The sequence below is a fragment of the Artemia franciscana genome, chromosome 4 (genome assembly GCF_032884065.1).
Source record: "Artemia franciscana chromosome 4, ASM3288406v1, whole genome shotgun sequence".
Taxonomy (NCBI): Eukaryota; Metazoa; Arthropoda; class Branchiopoda; order Anostraca; family Artemiidae; genus Artemia; species Artemia franciscana.
The window spans coordinates 31,121,521-31,137,511 of NC_088866.1; the positions used below are offsets into that span (position 1 = coordinate 31,121,521).

A 15,991-nucleotide genomic window follows, 5' to 3' on the forward strand; every position below is an offset into this window, starting at 1 on the left:
GAGATTATTAAAACTGACTTTTGTAATTTTTAAGGTTTCAAAAGGCAAATACTAGCACTGAACTGTGTCAAATCTACCTAATCTACTCTGTTCATTGTGCTATTGTGTTTTATCTATCTATTGCCTACCTATAGTTGTGCCCTTCAGTGTTCAATAAGATGCAATTCATCCTTTTAAAAATAGAAAATTATGGGTATATTTATCTATAGTACAAGCTAACCATATTTTTGGTTAGTATCAAAGCTTCTATGGGATTGCAAAACTAACGTTCAAACTACGTTCAATAGAAGCACAATAATTTAAATTTTCGTGATAAGTTAATACAATATTTTGTAATAAACTGTGTTGACCGCAGAGTGAACCTGATTATTAGATACATTTTTCTTGGATACTTAGAAGGGGCTGACGATGACATTAAATAAAAAAGAAGGAAGGAACTCAAATTGCCAGAATATCCTTGCGTTCTTACTGATCAATACATATTACAAACAAGTTAAAAGGTAATGAGATGACAATTTGTTATGCTGAAAATCTTGATGTGTGATAATGTTGACAATAAGATGATAATGTTGTACGATTGACCATGCTCAAGCTGTAGATACTTAGACCTTTCAACAAAAAAGGAAAAGGTGTTTAGTTTTGGAAAAAAAAAGTATTCGAGAAGCAGTAGTTGAAAGATGTTCCTAAGGCGAGTATTCCGATTTTGCCGATTATGTTTACCGATCCGATTTTGCATATATTACTTTTGGATATATAAAAGGGACATTGTAGCTGTAATGGGCAATGGTTCAAGGTCATGCTTTACATTCCCCTGACTTTTCCTCAGTAATTTATTAAAATAGCTATGCTGAACAGAGCATCCCAAGGATTGACTTTCCGTAAAAACGACCTGATCATTTCAATTTTTCTTTGCTTATAGCCCTTTACAGTTGGATTAAATTCCACATACAAAATAGCCCTATAGAGCCCTACAATCTAAAGTATAGCCCTATACAGTTGTAGACCTATGTCTATTGGATACAATTGGATGGAAACACATTTTTCGAAGAGCCTGATTAACGCTCGCTAAGTCTTCCCCAACTTTTTAAAGTTCCCATGTTTCAGAATTGCACTTGAAAACTACTTTTTCCCTTAATTTTTCGAGGTAAGCACTTAATGGGCTCTTAGTATTTGGACCGCAGATAGTAGGTAAAATCCCCAGGGCCAAGCGCAGAACTTCTTTTAATATGGAGCTTTATGTTGCAAGTTTGATTGCTTTGCTTTGGTTGTTATTATAGCGAAACCTGCCTGACAAGTCCTGTACATGGTAGCCAGTACCAAGCCTGGATAAAGGAGGAGGGTTGGGTTATGGGCTTGCAAACCTCACCAAGACCTTAAGGGTATTGCCAGCCATAGAGAATCAGACCGTAGCTAAAACGTCAAGATTACTGCTCGGATGAAACCTCTGACTGATGACGACCAAGCAACCTCAGATATGATTAGTGAATGTAGAGTTTAACCTACAGCTCAGTTTCTGGAACGTCCGCATGATGTAACACCTCCTACCATGAAACCTTCACACCACTCTCCAGTCACAATGGAGAGACGTAATATGTGAGATGGAGAAACTATAGAAATGACTGGCAGGTCCTTCTTGATACACTAGGTGCAGCTGAAGGTACAGGTGGAACTAAGATCAAAGGTAATAATCGAAACACTGGAAATTCCTTAGTTTGAAACTTCTTTTTCCGGTGATTAAAAAATTGAAAATAAGAAGAAATCTGCTGTTAGAACGGTTTGAAAAAATTTAAGGTTTAGCATGCAGCCCAAAAATAAAATTGCAGGAAGAAAGGCCAGGCAAAAGCACGATGAAGCTTTTCATTTTCAACCACTGTTCTGATCTAAAATTTTCATTTGCATAGAAGAAACATGTCCCCAGAACAACGCTTTGGCTGCCAACGGCACTCCTTGGCACAATAAGCGCTTAAAGGATTGCCAAAAATACTGAGTACTAGCCCAGATGACGAAAAAAATTGGCCATTGAATATTTTTAAATAATTTCTCAGAAAATCAATTTGATTAATTACATACTGAAATACACTTAAAAAATCCTTCAACTCCTTTCCTTAAGCACAGACACTTAAGTAAAAAAAAAAAGTGTAATCCCGAAACTGTATTCGCCTGATGATTAGCATTCTGTTTTAAAATCAATACCAGCAACAGCAGGGTTGCCAATAGGGAGGGGAGGGGGTAGATCCCCTCGATTCTAAAAGTAATTTTGGCAGTATTTCCAGTTAAAAATACTGTAGAATTTTCGCTGAGACAGATCTCTGCCCAAACTTTCACCCATTTGCTCTCTTACTAAATTGATCAAGTTGGCAACTAGTCGTCTCAAATAAACTATTATAATGTTGTCAAATGGAAATACACTAATATATCAGCACCATGTCTCTGTCTTATCTAAGAAACAACCGAAATAATTCCACTTACTTGCTCCTTCAAACATGGATATAATTTGTGCCGCAAACGCCATTGCCGTATTTGACAGGATACATGCCACTAGCTTATCCTTCCTTGTCAAGGTGGTATACCGCAGTTGCAGGAAAAAATATGGACAGTATGTCATGAACCAGATTATTCCAGCACCAGTCGCGGCAGAGTTTGCTGAAAGATTTATAAGTTTTAAGAAATCAAAGAATAACTATCTTTGAAGGATGGATACATAAAGATACGTTGAGGTACAGTAGATAACCGGACACCAACACAAAAAAAGTTTGGGTGAGGGGTATTCATCAAACGAAAATACAAAAAGTTACTTTCAAGATCCTGAGGGGGAGGAGGAAAAATATCAGAATAGGTATTTTTCTATATAGGAGGGAAAAAAACTCACTGGGGAGGTGGAAATTCGTACTTCCCCCAATTGGCACCACTGACAGATAAGCAATATTAAATGAAAATATTAAATGAAAAATATTAAAAAGTAAGAATTCTAGTGAAAAAATTCATTTCCCGTCCACTTTAAAAATACACTTTAATCCAATTTAATCAACCAAAAACAATAAAGAACAGGGGAGGAGCTTCAGACCTCATTGTAATATAAATTGATCAGGGACAGAGTCTTATTCTTGTGCCAAAATTTCCAAATTATGAACCGAAAAATTTGGCGTTTAAGTTATTTTGTTCATGGATTTTTAAGAGTATATCTTATAAAACTCATGTGAAAAAAAACCTTTAACTTAATCGGTTTGGTATATGAGAAGGTCTTCGGTCGTCCAATATTTAAAAAAAGACAATCATTAAGATCTTGAAAACCTATAATACGTTACCTCGTCAATAGCCTATGCACTGTACAAGGTAATGGTGTCGGCTGGGGGTGAGACAATATACTCCCTATATTTTCACCCATTCCTACATTTAAAAAAATACCTTTTCCGGGAGATATTTTGATTGAAAAATACCTTTTTTGGTATTTACATTTGGAAAAACGAAAAAATTTGCCCCCCTCCCACCTAAATCTTGAAAAATACATTACCCTCCCCAAAAATTGTCCCGAATTGATGCCACTGAACAAAGGGGGTATTAAATAACGAACACTGGTTCTTAGAAATTACGATTCCACCAATAAATTTACGCCACTTTTCAAATAAGCAAATCACGAGTTTTTTATTTATATGCGCAAAAAGGATGACTTTCACGGTTGGCAACTTGAAAAGAACAGCTGTTTCCATGGAGATCAGTCAATAAATGCAATAATAAAAAGTTATAATGTTAAAATAACTTTAAAAATTTAAGTGATTTTTGATTTTAGTTCATCATTCACTTACCGTCCACTTATGAAAGAAGACAGTAAATTCAGTCAAGAAAAACTATCGAGGGATAACGTTAAGCGAACTCCAGCCGATACATCAGGCTGGAAGGGAAATTCTCTAGAGTTATTCTATAAGTTTAAACTAAAAATTTTCATTTCATTTCTATAATACTATTCTGAAAACTGTCTATTTTACCGGATGGACAGCTTAATGAAATTGGAAATTTATATTTTTCTTAAATGTACCAAATACTTGCATGCATTTAGACATATTTTTTTCATCAAGTTACCTGAAATCTAACTTTTAAAGCAAAATTATAGTTCCTATCGGGATTCAGCTTTAGTGCGAAAAATGCTGCCGGCAGACAGCGAAACCTCGTATCTGCATTCAAATTTTCAGAGAGGTGGAAACAATTTACGAAACTGAATATAAAAACCAGATCTTCAGAGGTGGCCTGATGTCAGACCCTGAGTTTCTTTCCCTGACCCAAGTACAGACGTATCCTTCTTTTACAGATTGAGTTATATTTTCGACTTTTTCAACTATTAAAAAATGAAAATTGTTCGATTTCGCTGCTTATGAGAAATGTGAATACAACATAAATTCAAATTTCTTCTGAAGCTTAATTCAACATCTACCCTCCAGATAGGAGGTAACATAAAATTGTAACTCCACAAATTATTAAACTGAGAAAGAGAACTAACCTTTAGAGAATAAGACGGTCAACAGAAAACAAAAGCATATACTCGTAATTGTGAATATAAGGAGGAAGAAGAATAAAAGTGATGAGTCTGACTTTTCCAGTACAGCAAGCGAGCTCCGCCCAAGCAATGTTGATTTTAAAACAAGCGTTAACAGGCCAATCGTCACGATGAGAAAGCCGAGGGATTTGATAAACCAGGCTGTCCAATGAAGCCAATTAGGCAGACCCATCATTTTCATTGACTCCTGAAATATTATTAAATAAAAAATGACAATAAATCGTCACTTTTGCACAATAATACTGATAGCCCGTTCAAGCGCATATAGAAATCAATGAGAAAAATCGATCGGTACGAAAGGAAAAGTGTTAAAACGGTAGGAGCAAGATTTTTCCAGAAAGCACAGATAACATGAACTCGTGCACGTTTTCTGTGGCCAAAATTTCTGCTAAAAATTTAAAAACATATCATCAGATTCAGATAAAAAAAAACTGGTGGTTCTGAAAAAGAACCACCAAATCTCGAACTTTCACGTTGAAAGTTCAAGTTTTCCATGCTTCCCACTTTCAAAAATACTTGCTCATTTTTGATCGGCAGCACACGAAAAGCCAATTAGTGTCATAAGGGAATAGAAAAGAATCCTAGCCCAAAACCGATCGATACTATGGGAAAACGGAACGGTTTTCCCATTGTACAGATCGGATTCAGATCGGACATGCGTGTGAATAATCTAAACGCTTTCCATTACCAAACGTTTACGGCGTGTATACAATATTATTTTAGGATGACGTCTTTTCTGCAATGGTAATGAACTTCCCGGAAAGAAATATGGAAAACAAAGTGATACCATGACATTTGACACGCCTTTACTTCAAATAAAAGGCGCTATGATTCAGTTTTCTTTACAGACTAAAAGCATAGAATTCAGTCTATATTTCTTCCATATAATACTAAAGACTTCCAAGTGTACGATTACAGGCAAAGAAACTTGCCATATGACTCAGCTACATAAAATGTCAAAGGCTTGAAAAGGATTTTTGACAAAAATACATCATATATTTTAAAATGTTACAAAATTTGGTTTTTATTCTCATATTGTGGATTTGAAGTGGTAACAGATAAATTGGGAGATATCAATGACAAGCTCAAATTCTGTCAAGTTCATAAAGGCTTAAAAGACGTAAGTCAGTACGTATAAGTCAGTTCAATCAGGTATTTCAATAATGTGTGTGAGGGGGGGGGGGGTTACCATGAACAACTTTTCTGGAAGGAGTTGGGAGAGGGTAGTGGTGTCAATTAGGGGCGAGTTGGAGTCAACGGGAGATTACGCCCTCCCTTACATCTTGACGCTAATTGTTGAGCAACAAAGGGTTTAAAATGTGTTTCTCCAACAAAGTGTCACATTCCACCCACATAAATACAACATACTATGTTCGAATAAATTTTGTCTTCCCAGGGACGCAGTATCTACCCGTCCTTGGGGGAAGAAAACATTGATTCTGAAAGTTTTGCCACCGGAAGAGCGGTAGACAACAGACCACGATTGTTCGTTCCTCAGAAGCTGAGGCAAGAAATGTAGGTTCATCCTTCAACGAACTGAGGCCTTCATCTCGGAATCTTCCAATATGGAGACCCATTATTACTACCCTCTACGCCACTAGGCGTTGAGGAACTAGGTCTATGTAAGTTGATGTAGGCTTTTACGCCAAAGTTCTCCCTGTGTATCCTGGAGAAAAATCGGTAAAAGTCTTTCTCCTTGAGTAGGAACAGAGCAGTAATGTCCCCTGAGCTGAGGCTGAGAGCGATTAAATAAAATATTCAACAGCGAGTCAGCTGATGCAATCTGAAAATTGTTACATATCCCATCTTCTTCACTCGAGTGCCACCCAGTCAGATGCATTTGGCTAATTAATGTGTAAAATTGATCTATAATAATTAATTCTACTGAGGAGGTCTTCTATGTATAAAAGAACTTATACAATTATAGGTTACATAGTGAAACTTAGTGTTGCAAACTTCTTATCACAAAATATTTTCTGTGCTTACTTACGCTTACCGTTTAAGGATGTACTTTGTCTGTAGTTTTCCCTCTGTATATAACAATTACCTATGAATTGAATTTGCTAGAATTATGAATGGCCAAATTGTACAAAATCTTATAGTTCTACTGCATTTATCGGTCAGCCGCAGCAGGTCAGTGACAGAGTTGCCAGACTAGAGAGACTCCTGCCAAAAATTTTAATTGCAGAATGTCATAAACTCTACATGGAAGAAAAATAGGCAGCTGTTGCCTTTTCACTGTTTCTCGGAATCGTCTTCTTTTACTTTAATGTTTCATTCTTAAGGCTTGTCCCGTGGACCCAAAAATTTTTTTTTACCCATTACTTCCATCTTTGCACCGAGAACGGTTGAGCAGAAATCTCAGCCTACTTGCAAAGGCTACTATTTTTCACTGGCTGGAATTATCTTCGTTTTAGTTCTTCAGAAACTTTTCATTTTAAGAAAAATAGGAAATAAAAGCACTGGAAGACGAAAAGCAGCATAATAAAAAGAATGAAAGGAGGAAAGGAAAGAAGGAATACTCTTACCTTCAGTCTTCTCTCTTTTTCATGGACAATACTTTTGACAATATTCAATGCCGGATAAATAAAACTCAGCATTATGATCAGAGGCAACCACCCTTGTAAAGCAACCATAAATTTGTCATCGAAATAAGGAGGATAGGGAAACCTTCTCATTACAATCAAATTTTCATCTAGGATATTTCGCCCTATGATCATATTTGATATGGTAACGCTGATTGCTTGCTGTATAGCGAGAAATCCCTCTTTGTAATAGCCTGAAAAATGAAACAGTTTAGGCTTGAGCAGGGCCGTACCCAGAGGCAGGGTTAACAGGTTTGATCCCGGCTCTGAATCTGTGTCTGACTCGCCAAAAAAGTAAAAACAATGCATAGAATTTTTTTCGAATTCCCCTCCCCCCCCCCGAAAAAAATTATCTGCCGAACAGAAATTATGGATACGGCTTTGGGCTTTAGTAAGGCTAAAATTTATCGTGAGAGGTTTCCAGAGAGAATAAAAAACAAGTACATTCTACAAATACATATAAGGTAAATGCACTTGTTATCGCCATCCCACGATTTTATTGGCAGAATATCGTCTCCGGGCAATGCCCATGACATGAACTTGAATCGGAGAAGAAGTGAGTGTTGTTGATTATTTTGGGCTGCCAGATTATTCCTTACGAAGAGGCATTCAATGTCCTAAGGTTGCCATTGCTCCAACAGCAATACGAAGCCCTGATAACACCTTTTGGATAGTTTCGCTTTAAAAAACCTGGCACCATGACATTCTATCCGATCAAGCACCTCCGTCAAGAACTAGATAGCAGATTTTAGATTTCAGATATTTATTATTTCACCAAAAAAAGTACACAACTACATTATATAAAAAAAACACTCAAGAACAACTTAATAGACGAAAGTCCTCTGGGTGGACCATAGCCTTTGGAACTTCATTTGGTAATTCAATTGTCTCGGTGTTCGTACTGTGTACTATTGTGTGGATTATTTGTAGTAAAAAAAAAAAAAAACTATTGTTATGTTTCTGAATTATATCCTGTCTCTCTAGCAGTCAATCCTATTGACATTTTTCTAGTGTGATAAGTATTTATCACCGTCAGTATAATGTTATACATGTTTTTTGGCGGATGCCTCTAGATGATTCGCTTACAACATCTACTTTCGGGTAATTAAAAATGAGATAGCAATATGGTCTACATAGAAATGGTAATTTTCAAAATTGTCGGTACGCTCACCTTTCAGGAGTTTATCTTAAATTTCAGAAGATTACGAGTTAAACTACCTTTACTTACAACAATAAAAAAAAAATTAGGCACCACCACATTGCCTTATGTTTTTACAAAAGCCCTATTTCACAAAAATCTCTTGGAGGAAGGGTCGCCAATATTCCTTTCTATCCTATATGTATGAAAATGAGCAACGAGGGTCAAAAACTGTTTCGCTACTGTTCCTCCCCAAGCACTGTTCCCGGATGACTTACCCTCTTCACTCCAATTCTAAGAATAATTTGAAAGGAAAATGGAAACTATTGCTGAAGGTTTCACCACATAGTTAAACCATTGGATACTATGCCCCAGTCCTGTCCTCATTGGAACTTCTGACGATATAACTAAAGTTATTCAAGTTGCTGAAACCCGAAATTCAAAGGTCGAGGGTGTATGTAAAGCTCAATTTTTAAATCTTGACAATGAAGACAAAGAAGTTCCAAACTCATCTTTTCCATAAAAATCCATAAAATCATCTAAAACAGCTTTAACAGCATTAAATCTTAAAGTTGGTTTATCAAAACGAGGAGGATGGGGAAACCTCCTCGATAAAATCAGATTCTCATCATGGATATTTTGTTCTGTTTAATCTTGTCTTATTGTATGTATTTGTTGCATATGCATCAGTGTGTTGCAGTTGATTTAGTTTTCTTTTTGACTTTTGCTTTTTTCATTTCGTTTTCCTATGTTCCTTCGTTATCCTGTAGGCCTATATACGTGATGATGGGCACTATAAGCTAATAGATTTATTTATTTAATATGGCTATTTGATATGATTATGTCCTCTAAATTTTGTAGATCCTTAATGCAACCAAGTGATCTGTCCCCGATAACATTCCAAAATTTGTTACAAAGCGCTGTTGTGCTGCCTTGCCCAGCAGCGTAACTAGGGGTGCGGATAGCCCTGGGCGGTACTTTCCAGAGGACAGCATGGTGAAAAGAAAAGAAGAGAACAATAGGGTAGAGGGTTACTTCTAAATAAAAATATTACGACCACAGAAGATGGAGCTCCGATCTGGGAAGACATCGAAACATTCGTCAGAAACATTGTGGTAGAGTGTGGTCTGGATAAATAAGTGACACAGTGAGTCACAAACGTTGAGTTGAAAGTACGCCTTTACGTTCGATTTACGTGAGCAAAACGCAAGAAAAGTCACCAGTCATTATTACCTAAAAACTGAACAGCACAACGATTATTTTTGTAACACATAAATCAGGCTATGTTTACAAGACGTAAATGATGTTTACCAGAGGTATATCAAGCTATAAGACAGATCAATTACTGGTCCACTGTTTTGGGTAACTTCAGTTTGAAGTTAATAGGCCTAAACAGGGACGTACCCAAGGTTCCTTGGAGCCCAGGGCTCCTCCCCAAAAATATCGGATTTTCTCGAGCTTTCAGGTACTTTTCATTCAATTTATCAAATAATTCCTTTATTGCCCCCCCCCCTCCAAAATAAGTCCCGCTTACGCACCTGTGAATACATTAGGTTATTTGCACTATAATATTGTGCATTGAATTCAGAAACGAAACAAATAGAAAAGGAGACATCAGGAGTTTTCTCAAACTTCACCAATCGGCACAAGCATTGCACATTGAATCTAAGTTAAAACCAAAAAAACTATAGATATTGTGTTGATATTCGACAGCTGATCTATTAGATGCACAAGCTCTTCGTAATGATTTAACATTTGGCATTGCCTCATATTAAATTGGCATCAAAAGTAGGCCATGACATATATGGTTCGGTTACAAAAACAGGAAAAACGTTTACAAAGACTAAAAATAAAACCAATAACAAAATACCATTTTTCAGCCCTATTAACCATCAAAATTTGATTCAATAAGCCATAAATAATGAATTTTTAAGGCTTGACATAATTTTGCAAAGGTTAAAGACTGCAGATTATGCTTGTAATTTTCAATAATTACTTTCATCTGAAAGAAAAAACTTCTTTCACTTAATTTTCATCCGTTTTGAATACCACACTTATGATTATACTAAATATGAAGAGGGTTGCTTCATACATAGTCCATCTAGTATTGGAGGAATTTACCACCGTCTCTCTTCCGGAAGCATACGAAGTTGTGACGTGAGAATTATATTTTTTTTTTGTCGATTAGACCCCCATTCTCACCTAAGATACATCCTGGGATCTAAGGGTAAAACTTAGATGACTACGCTTTACCAAAACACAAATATACATACAATCTTGAAAGTCAGCTTAAATATTTAGTGGCATACAGGGGTGCCGCAAATTAAACAAAAACGAAAGCCACCTTAAGTAACTTATCAAACGAAAATGAAAAGAATTGGAGTTATTTCCCTACAGATTTAAATTTCAGATAGTTTTTTCAGCAACCTCTGAAACAATCGTTTTTCAGAATGCTTCCCAGATTTTAGCTAGAATCAAGTTCCAGATTTTTTGGCTCAGTTGCTACCCTACACACCCGTAGGCGTTGAAGAAACAAAGTAAGGAAGCCTTGTTTTAGTACTTTAACCTTAAATCTGAGGACTTTGATCTTGCTTCTTTGTTGTTTTTTTTTTTTTTGTAAACATCCTTTTTTCCTTCTACTCTGATCAGTGGTCTAAGGAGGGGATTTTCATTAAAGTTTTCTCTTCAATTTTATATATGGCATGTCTTAACACTGCCATAAAGCAAAAACGATAATCTGTGAGCTGTAAGATCCTAGTATTTTGATGAAGATAAAAACAATAATCTTATCAGAAAGAAGTGATACGAAAGGCCTTAGTACTCAGATGAGTCAAAGAATGGGCTCAACGCATCTGTTTTTCAATGTGATTTGGTCCTTTGATAATTTTTTGACTCTCTTTTATTTTCAAATTCGTGACCAAGAGCAATCTTTTCTAACCTCTTTACCCCCAATTGAAGACATCTTGATTTTTGTTCAGAACAAACAACCTCTGGAAAGAGTGGTGTGGCGCCAGACAATGTACGGTTGTATTTTCTCCTTACGACTTGACGTTACAACGAGTTCTTAGCAGTTTTAACAGCAGTATCTCGAAAGCATTAAGAAAAACTTAATAAAACTTAATTTAATAAACTATGGTTTTGTTGCAAAACGTTCAAAGTTTGTAAAACAGCAACATCGCCCTATTAAATTGAAGTTATAACCACAGAGTTCGCACATTAAATAACATGCAAACATCTAAAATTATTGAGTAGTCATGAAAAGTGTCTGTACCCCTCCCCCCTAAGTATCTTTACCAGCTTTTAAATACACACATGTACATATACATGCTGAACAAAAAGAAAAATAGAATATATTGGGTAAGAATTTCAGACAATGGTTCTTGTTTTTATCTGTGAATTTCAATTAGTTATGTATCTTGTATGAAAATTATGTAGTACTACTGAATATTCAGCTGCATCAAATAATTTATTGAATTTTAAACGAATGTTATGACTTAATGAATTCCATGACATCAATTAATGCACATTATGCTAGATTTTGAGAGATTAATGTCCATGGTTTATAGTTTCCAAATTTCCCTTTTAATCTCAAACTAATTGGTACTTGCAAAAAAGAGATCTTAGTTAATTAATTTTTTCCAAAAGGAACAAAACTTAGACATCTCTGAAATAGTTAAATTCAAAAACCAATAAATAAACTGTATTCTAATTTTCCTCAATACCTGAATATTGAGGCTTAGCATCAAATCTTTAGGACAGTAGTTTGCGAATAGGCTTTCCTATAGGTTCTGCTAGAAGATATAAGTTTTTGCTTGTAGCCTTTTAAATTGTTGGCAATGTCCCAAAGTTTGCTCTTTAGAAATTTCTTGAGAGAGGACTTTCTACATGCACGTATTTATGATTTTATTTCTCAGAGGAGGGAGCTTTTGGCGGGAGACAATTTTAAAGATTATAGAAATAGGTGTTATAGGCAAACGCTTGTTTGCCTGTCGTTCCCACGCAAATTAACGATCCCTTGTCAATTCTAAATTCGTGGTCAACCTGCGTAAGACCATAGGCAGGCGTTCCTTGTTTACTTCTCATTCCAGGCAGCCTAACGGTCCTAGGCCAACTTTAAATTATTGGTCAACCTGTCTGAGACTCTAGGCGGGCGTGCCTTTCTAAAAGCTAACAAATAAGTATTGGTCCAATAAGAGAGTCATACTTACTCCCGCCGTTTACCCGTGCCATTTAACCAAACACTTGGAAAACTACAGGTTTCGACGTTCGCCTGCGAGTCCAGAGGACTTGTTGGTCTTGTGACAACCCTATGACCCGGTATTCCACCTTTAGACTACAAGTGGCCAAGCCTATTAGGCTTAGGTTTCACTTGTTCGCCAGTGAGTCCAAGCAAATTCAGTCCCAGATTATGCATACAAGTCCAGTGGACATTTTCCATCACGCCTCAACCCAAAATCAATCCAATTCTTTCATCCCTTAGTTCTATGACTACCTACCTTAGTTCTGCCCTAGGAATGACGAATGGATGAATGATAAACAAACTGATCTATCAACAAATGAACTGACATCATTTTTATACAATACTAATAAGAAATTATACCAGATTTGCCTCTCACTCAATCGCACTATCTGTTTTGGCTTTTTCTACACTTAGCCAGGGCTTGATGCCCAAAACAACTTGATTTAACTATAATTTTAAAATAAATTGTATTCTGATTTTCGTCATTATCTGAGTATTGAGGCTTAGCACCCAATCTTTAAAACAGTGCTTTGCAAATGGGGTTTCCCATAGGTGCTGCCACAAGACAAGTTTCTGCTTACACCCTTTTAAATTGTTCGCAATGTCCCTGCTCTTTAGAAATGTCTTGAGAGAGGACTCTCCGCATGCACGTATGTATAAATTTATTTCTCAGAGGAGGGATGCTTTGGGCAGAAGACAACTTTAAAAACTATAAAAATGGGTGATCTAAACGGAAAATTTGAGAAACCATAGGAAAAACTGAAAGTATCTAAATTGCATGAGGGGAACAAAGAGGGGAGGAAGGAGGTCCTTCATCCCCTGCATATGTGCACTTTTACTTGAGCCAATGTTTGAGAGCCACAACTTCAAAAGTACTAAACTCATTTTCAAAGTTTGTACATAATCCTTTTCTGCATAATGATCACCCTTTGACTGACCTCAGAAACTAATTTTGCAATTTTGCCAAGTTTTTGCAAATCGATCGATCATAAGACTGTTCCTGCTAACCTAAACCAGTGGCGTCTATTAGGGGCGAGGAGGGGGAGGTGTATTTACCTGTAGATTATTTTTTCCCCGCCCCCTAAAATTTGAATAAAACTCTTTTGGGGGAATTCAATTGAAAATGTTTTTTTTCGGGGGAGGGGGCGATATATTTATTGTAGTATGCCTTTTGTTTGGTATTTCCATTGAAAATGACAAATTAACCCCTTTCTCTTCCCCTTAACGCTTCTGACAAAGACGCGGTCTAAGCAATTCAAATGTATTACAGATGCTTACCAGGACTTCCACCATCACTCCGATTTCTGTTTCTTGGTCCTGGGACTTGGAAAAAAGGGTATTGGTAGTCCGTCATCCATGTTTCTGCTGGTCCTAGAGGATTTCGATCTTCATTCTTAATCCTCGGATTACCCTTGAGGCGAATTTTATACTAAAAATATACAAAAATATAGCTATTTTAAAATAAGTTTAGCTAAGCATAAGGCAGACGATTCGGCTGCAAGGGATCAAGAATAAGATGCGCTAAAGGTTTTTCAGACGAATTATTTAAGAATAATTTTAGGCACACAAATTTTCAGGAGTTGTCAAGCAACAATCTATGAACAAATTCAGTTTAATCATCTCAACTCCAACCTCAAATCCCAAAGGATACGCATATGCAAGCTAGTGTTGGGCGATATTCAATATCGATATCGAAAATGATATTTGCAAACTTTTGATTATTTTCGTATTTTTCTCATATCTAACGGTGAACGTTCTGCAGAAAAAAAAAATCTAAACATGGCATTCTTTTGGAAATTAGAAGAAGAATAGTGATTTAGTTAATCCATTACTTCATTCATGCTGATAAACAGAATGCGTACCTGTATTCATTAGTTGGCATAGCCTGTCCTCAAACTCAAAATACTTTAGTGAGGGTGGAATTTCAAATGTTGCTGAGGACCTCCAAACTGATTGGCTGTATAAAATGGCTTCAAGGCTTATAGGCCTTGCTCAGATCACACCCGTCACGATTTTGACATACCTTGATCCACCTTTCACGAAAATGTTTTACTTGACGATTTTCTCCAAGTTGAGAGTCAAATAGAGAGAGATATGGATTTGGCCTTTCTGGCTGCTCAATTTTATGAGCTTCCTGGCTTTCTGACAGTCCCTGTGATTCCGCCATGACAAAGTCAAGCTAGTTTGTGTAGAGTAGATGCCGAAGTTTAAGTTGTCAACGCAATGCATGCTTCGCCAGCAGCCCAATCTATAAAGACTCTGAGGATTTTCAATAGGGATTATTTAATTCCGAGAATATCGGGAGGGGTTCGTTCGCACTATACTTAAAGGCTCTAGTACCCTTTTAAATTGAAGAAAAATACTCGAGGGCAAATAGGCCCCCTCCCACGCCGTTATTCCCGAAATCATCCGATCAAAATTTGAGGGATTCACTTTGTTCCCCGTAGCTGAAACATCAAACAACTATACCTGTGGAGATGACATGACTCCTACAACCAGGAGGAACGGCTAAAAGTTATGAATTGTACCTATTGTTTACGCATTGTATTGGTTATTTATAATTAAACAGACATTTCTCAGGGAGGGAGAATTATCTGTGGGGATATTCCATGGGGAGAATTTTCAATGGGCAGGGAAGTTTCTGGGGATGAACTTACAAAGGATAATTTTACACGAGATAATTTAACAGATCTCCTATAAGATTTTTGTTTTACTTTCTCTTTGCCGATTCAATTTTGCATCTAGAGATGATCCAGGGAAATTGTCATGGCCCCCTGCAGTACCTATTGAAAGAGCTGTAAGCTATGGATTTTGCCTGTTGTTTACGTATAGTATCTGTTATTTTGAAGCCATCAGACTTTTTATTGGGATGGAAATTTTTTCACGGGGAGGATTTTGCATAGACAGAGAAGTTTCCAGGGATGAACTTACAATAGGAAATTTAACATCGGAGAATTTATCAGAAATCCTATACAAAATTTGTCAAATTTTCTCTTTACTGATGCAATTTTACCTGTTCGAGATGTTGCGAAGAAACTGTCAGGGGAAATTTTCAGAGAGGTTAAAATTCTCTAGGTTTTTTTTTTTGTTGGAGGAGGCATATCTCGTGGGACAAATTCATCATGGAAGAATTTTCCGAGGGAGAAACTTTCCATTGGGAGGATAGAATTTCTAACCAAGGGCTTTTTCCGGCATGATTTGAAAAATATTCAATGAAAAAAAGCCTTTTTATTCAGATAAATTTAGGCTAAAGATAAGTTTTTGATAAATTTTCCGGAAGAAAATTTCTAGGCGGAATTTTCAGCAGGGATGGATTTGTCTTAGGAGAGGGAGACGTTACGCAAGAAAAACTTTCCATATATACATTCTTATGGGGCTGTATTTTCCACGGAAGACGAAGGCAGGTTCCAAGCATTATTTTGAAACGGTCAGAAATCAAATATAAAAAAAGTTTTTCACCGAAACTAGGGAGCAATACC

The 15,991-nt window shown here is 36.5% G+C and overlaps 1 protein-coding gene across 2 annotated transcripts in view; it reads right to left on the reverse strand.

The window, feature by feature from the left end:
- Positions 1-15,991, reverse strand: part of LOC136026289 (phospholipid-transporting ATPase ABCA3-like) — a 138,448-nt gene that overhangs the window by 80,671 nt on the left and 41,786 nt on the right. For both annotated transcript variants that reach the window (XM_065702691.1, XM_065702690.1), the window contains exons 5-8: positions 13,791-13,941; positions 7,078-7,328; positions 4,493-4,736; positions 2,470-2,643 (exon numbers count right to left, since the gene is read on the reverse strand). In XM_065702691.1, coding sequence (XP_065558763.1) covers positions 2,470-2,643; positions 4,493-4,736; positions 7,078-7,328; positions 13,791-13,941 — 820 coding nt within the window. The remainder of the gene's footprint in view (positions 1-2,469; positions 2,644-4,492; positions 4,737-7,077; positions 7,329-13,790; positions 13,942-15,991) is intronic.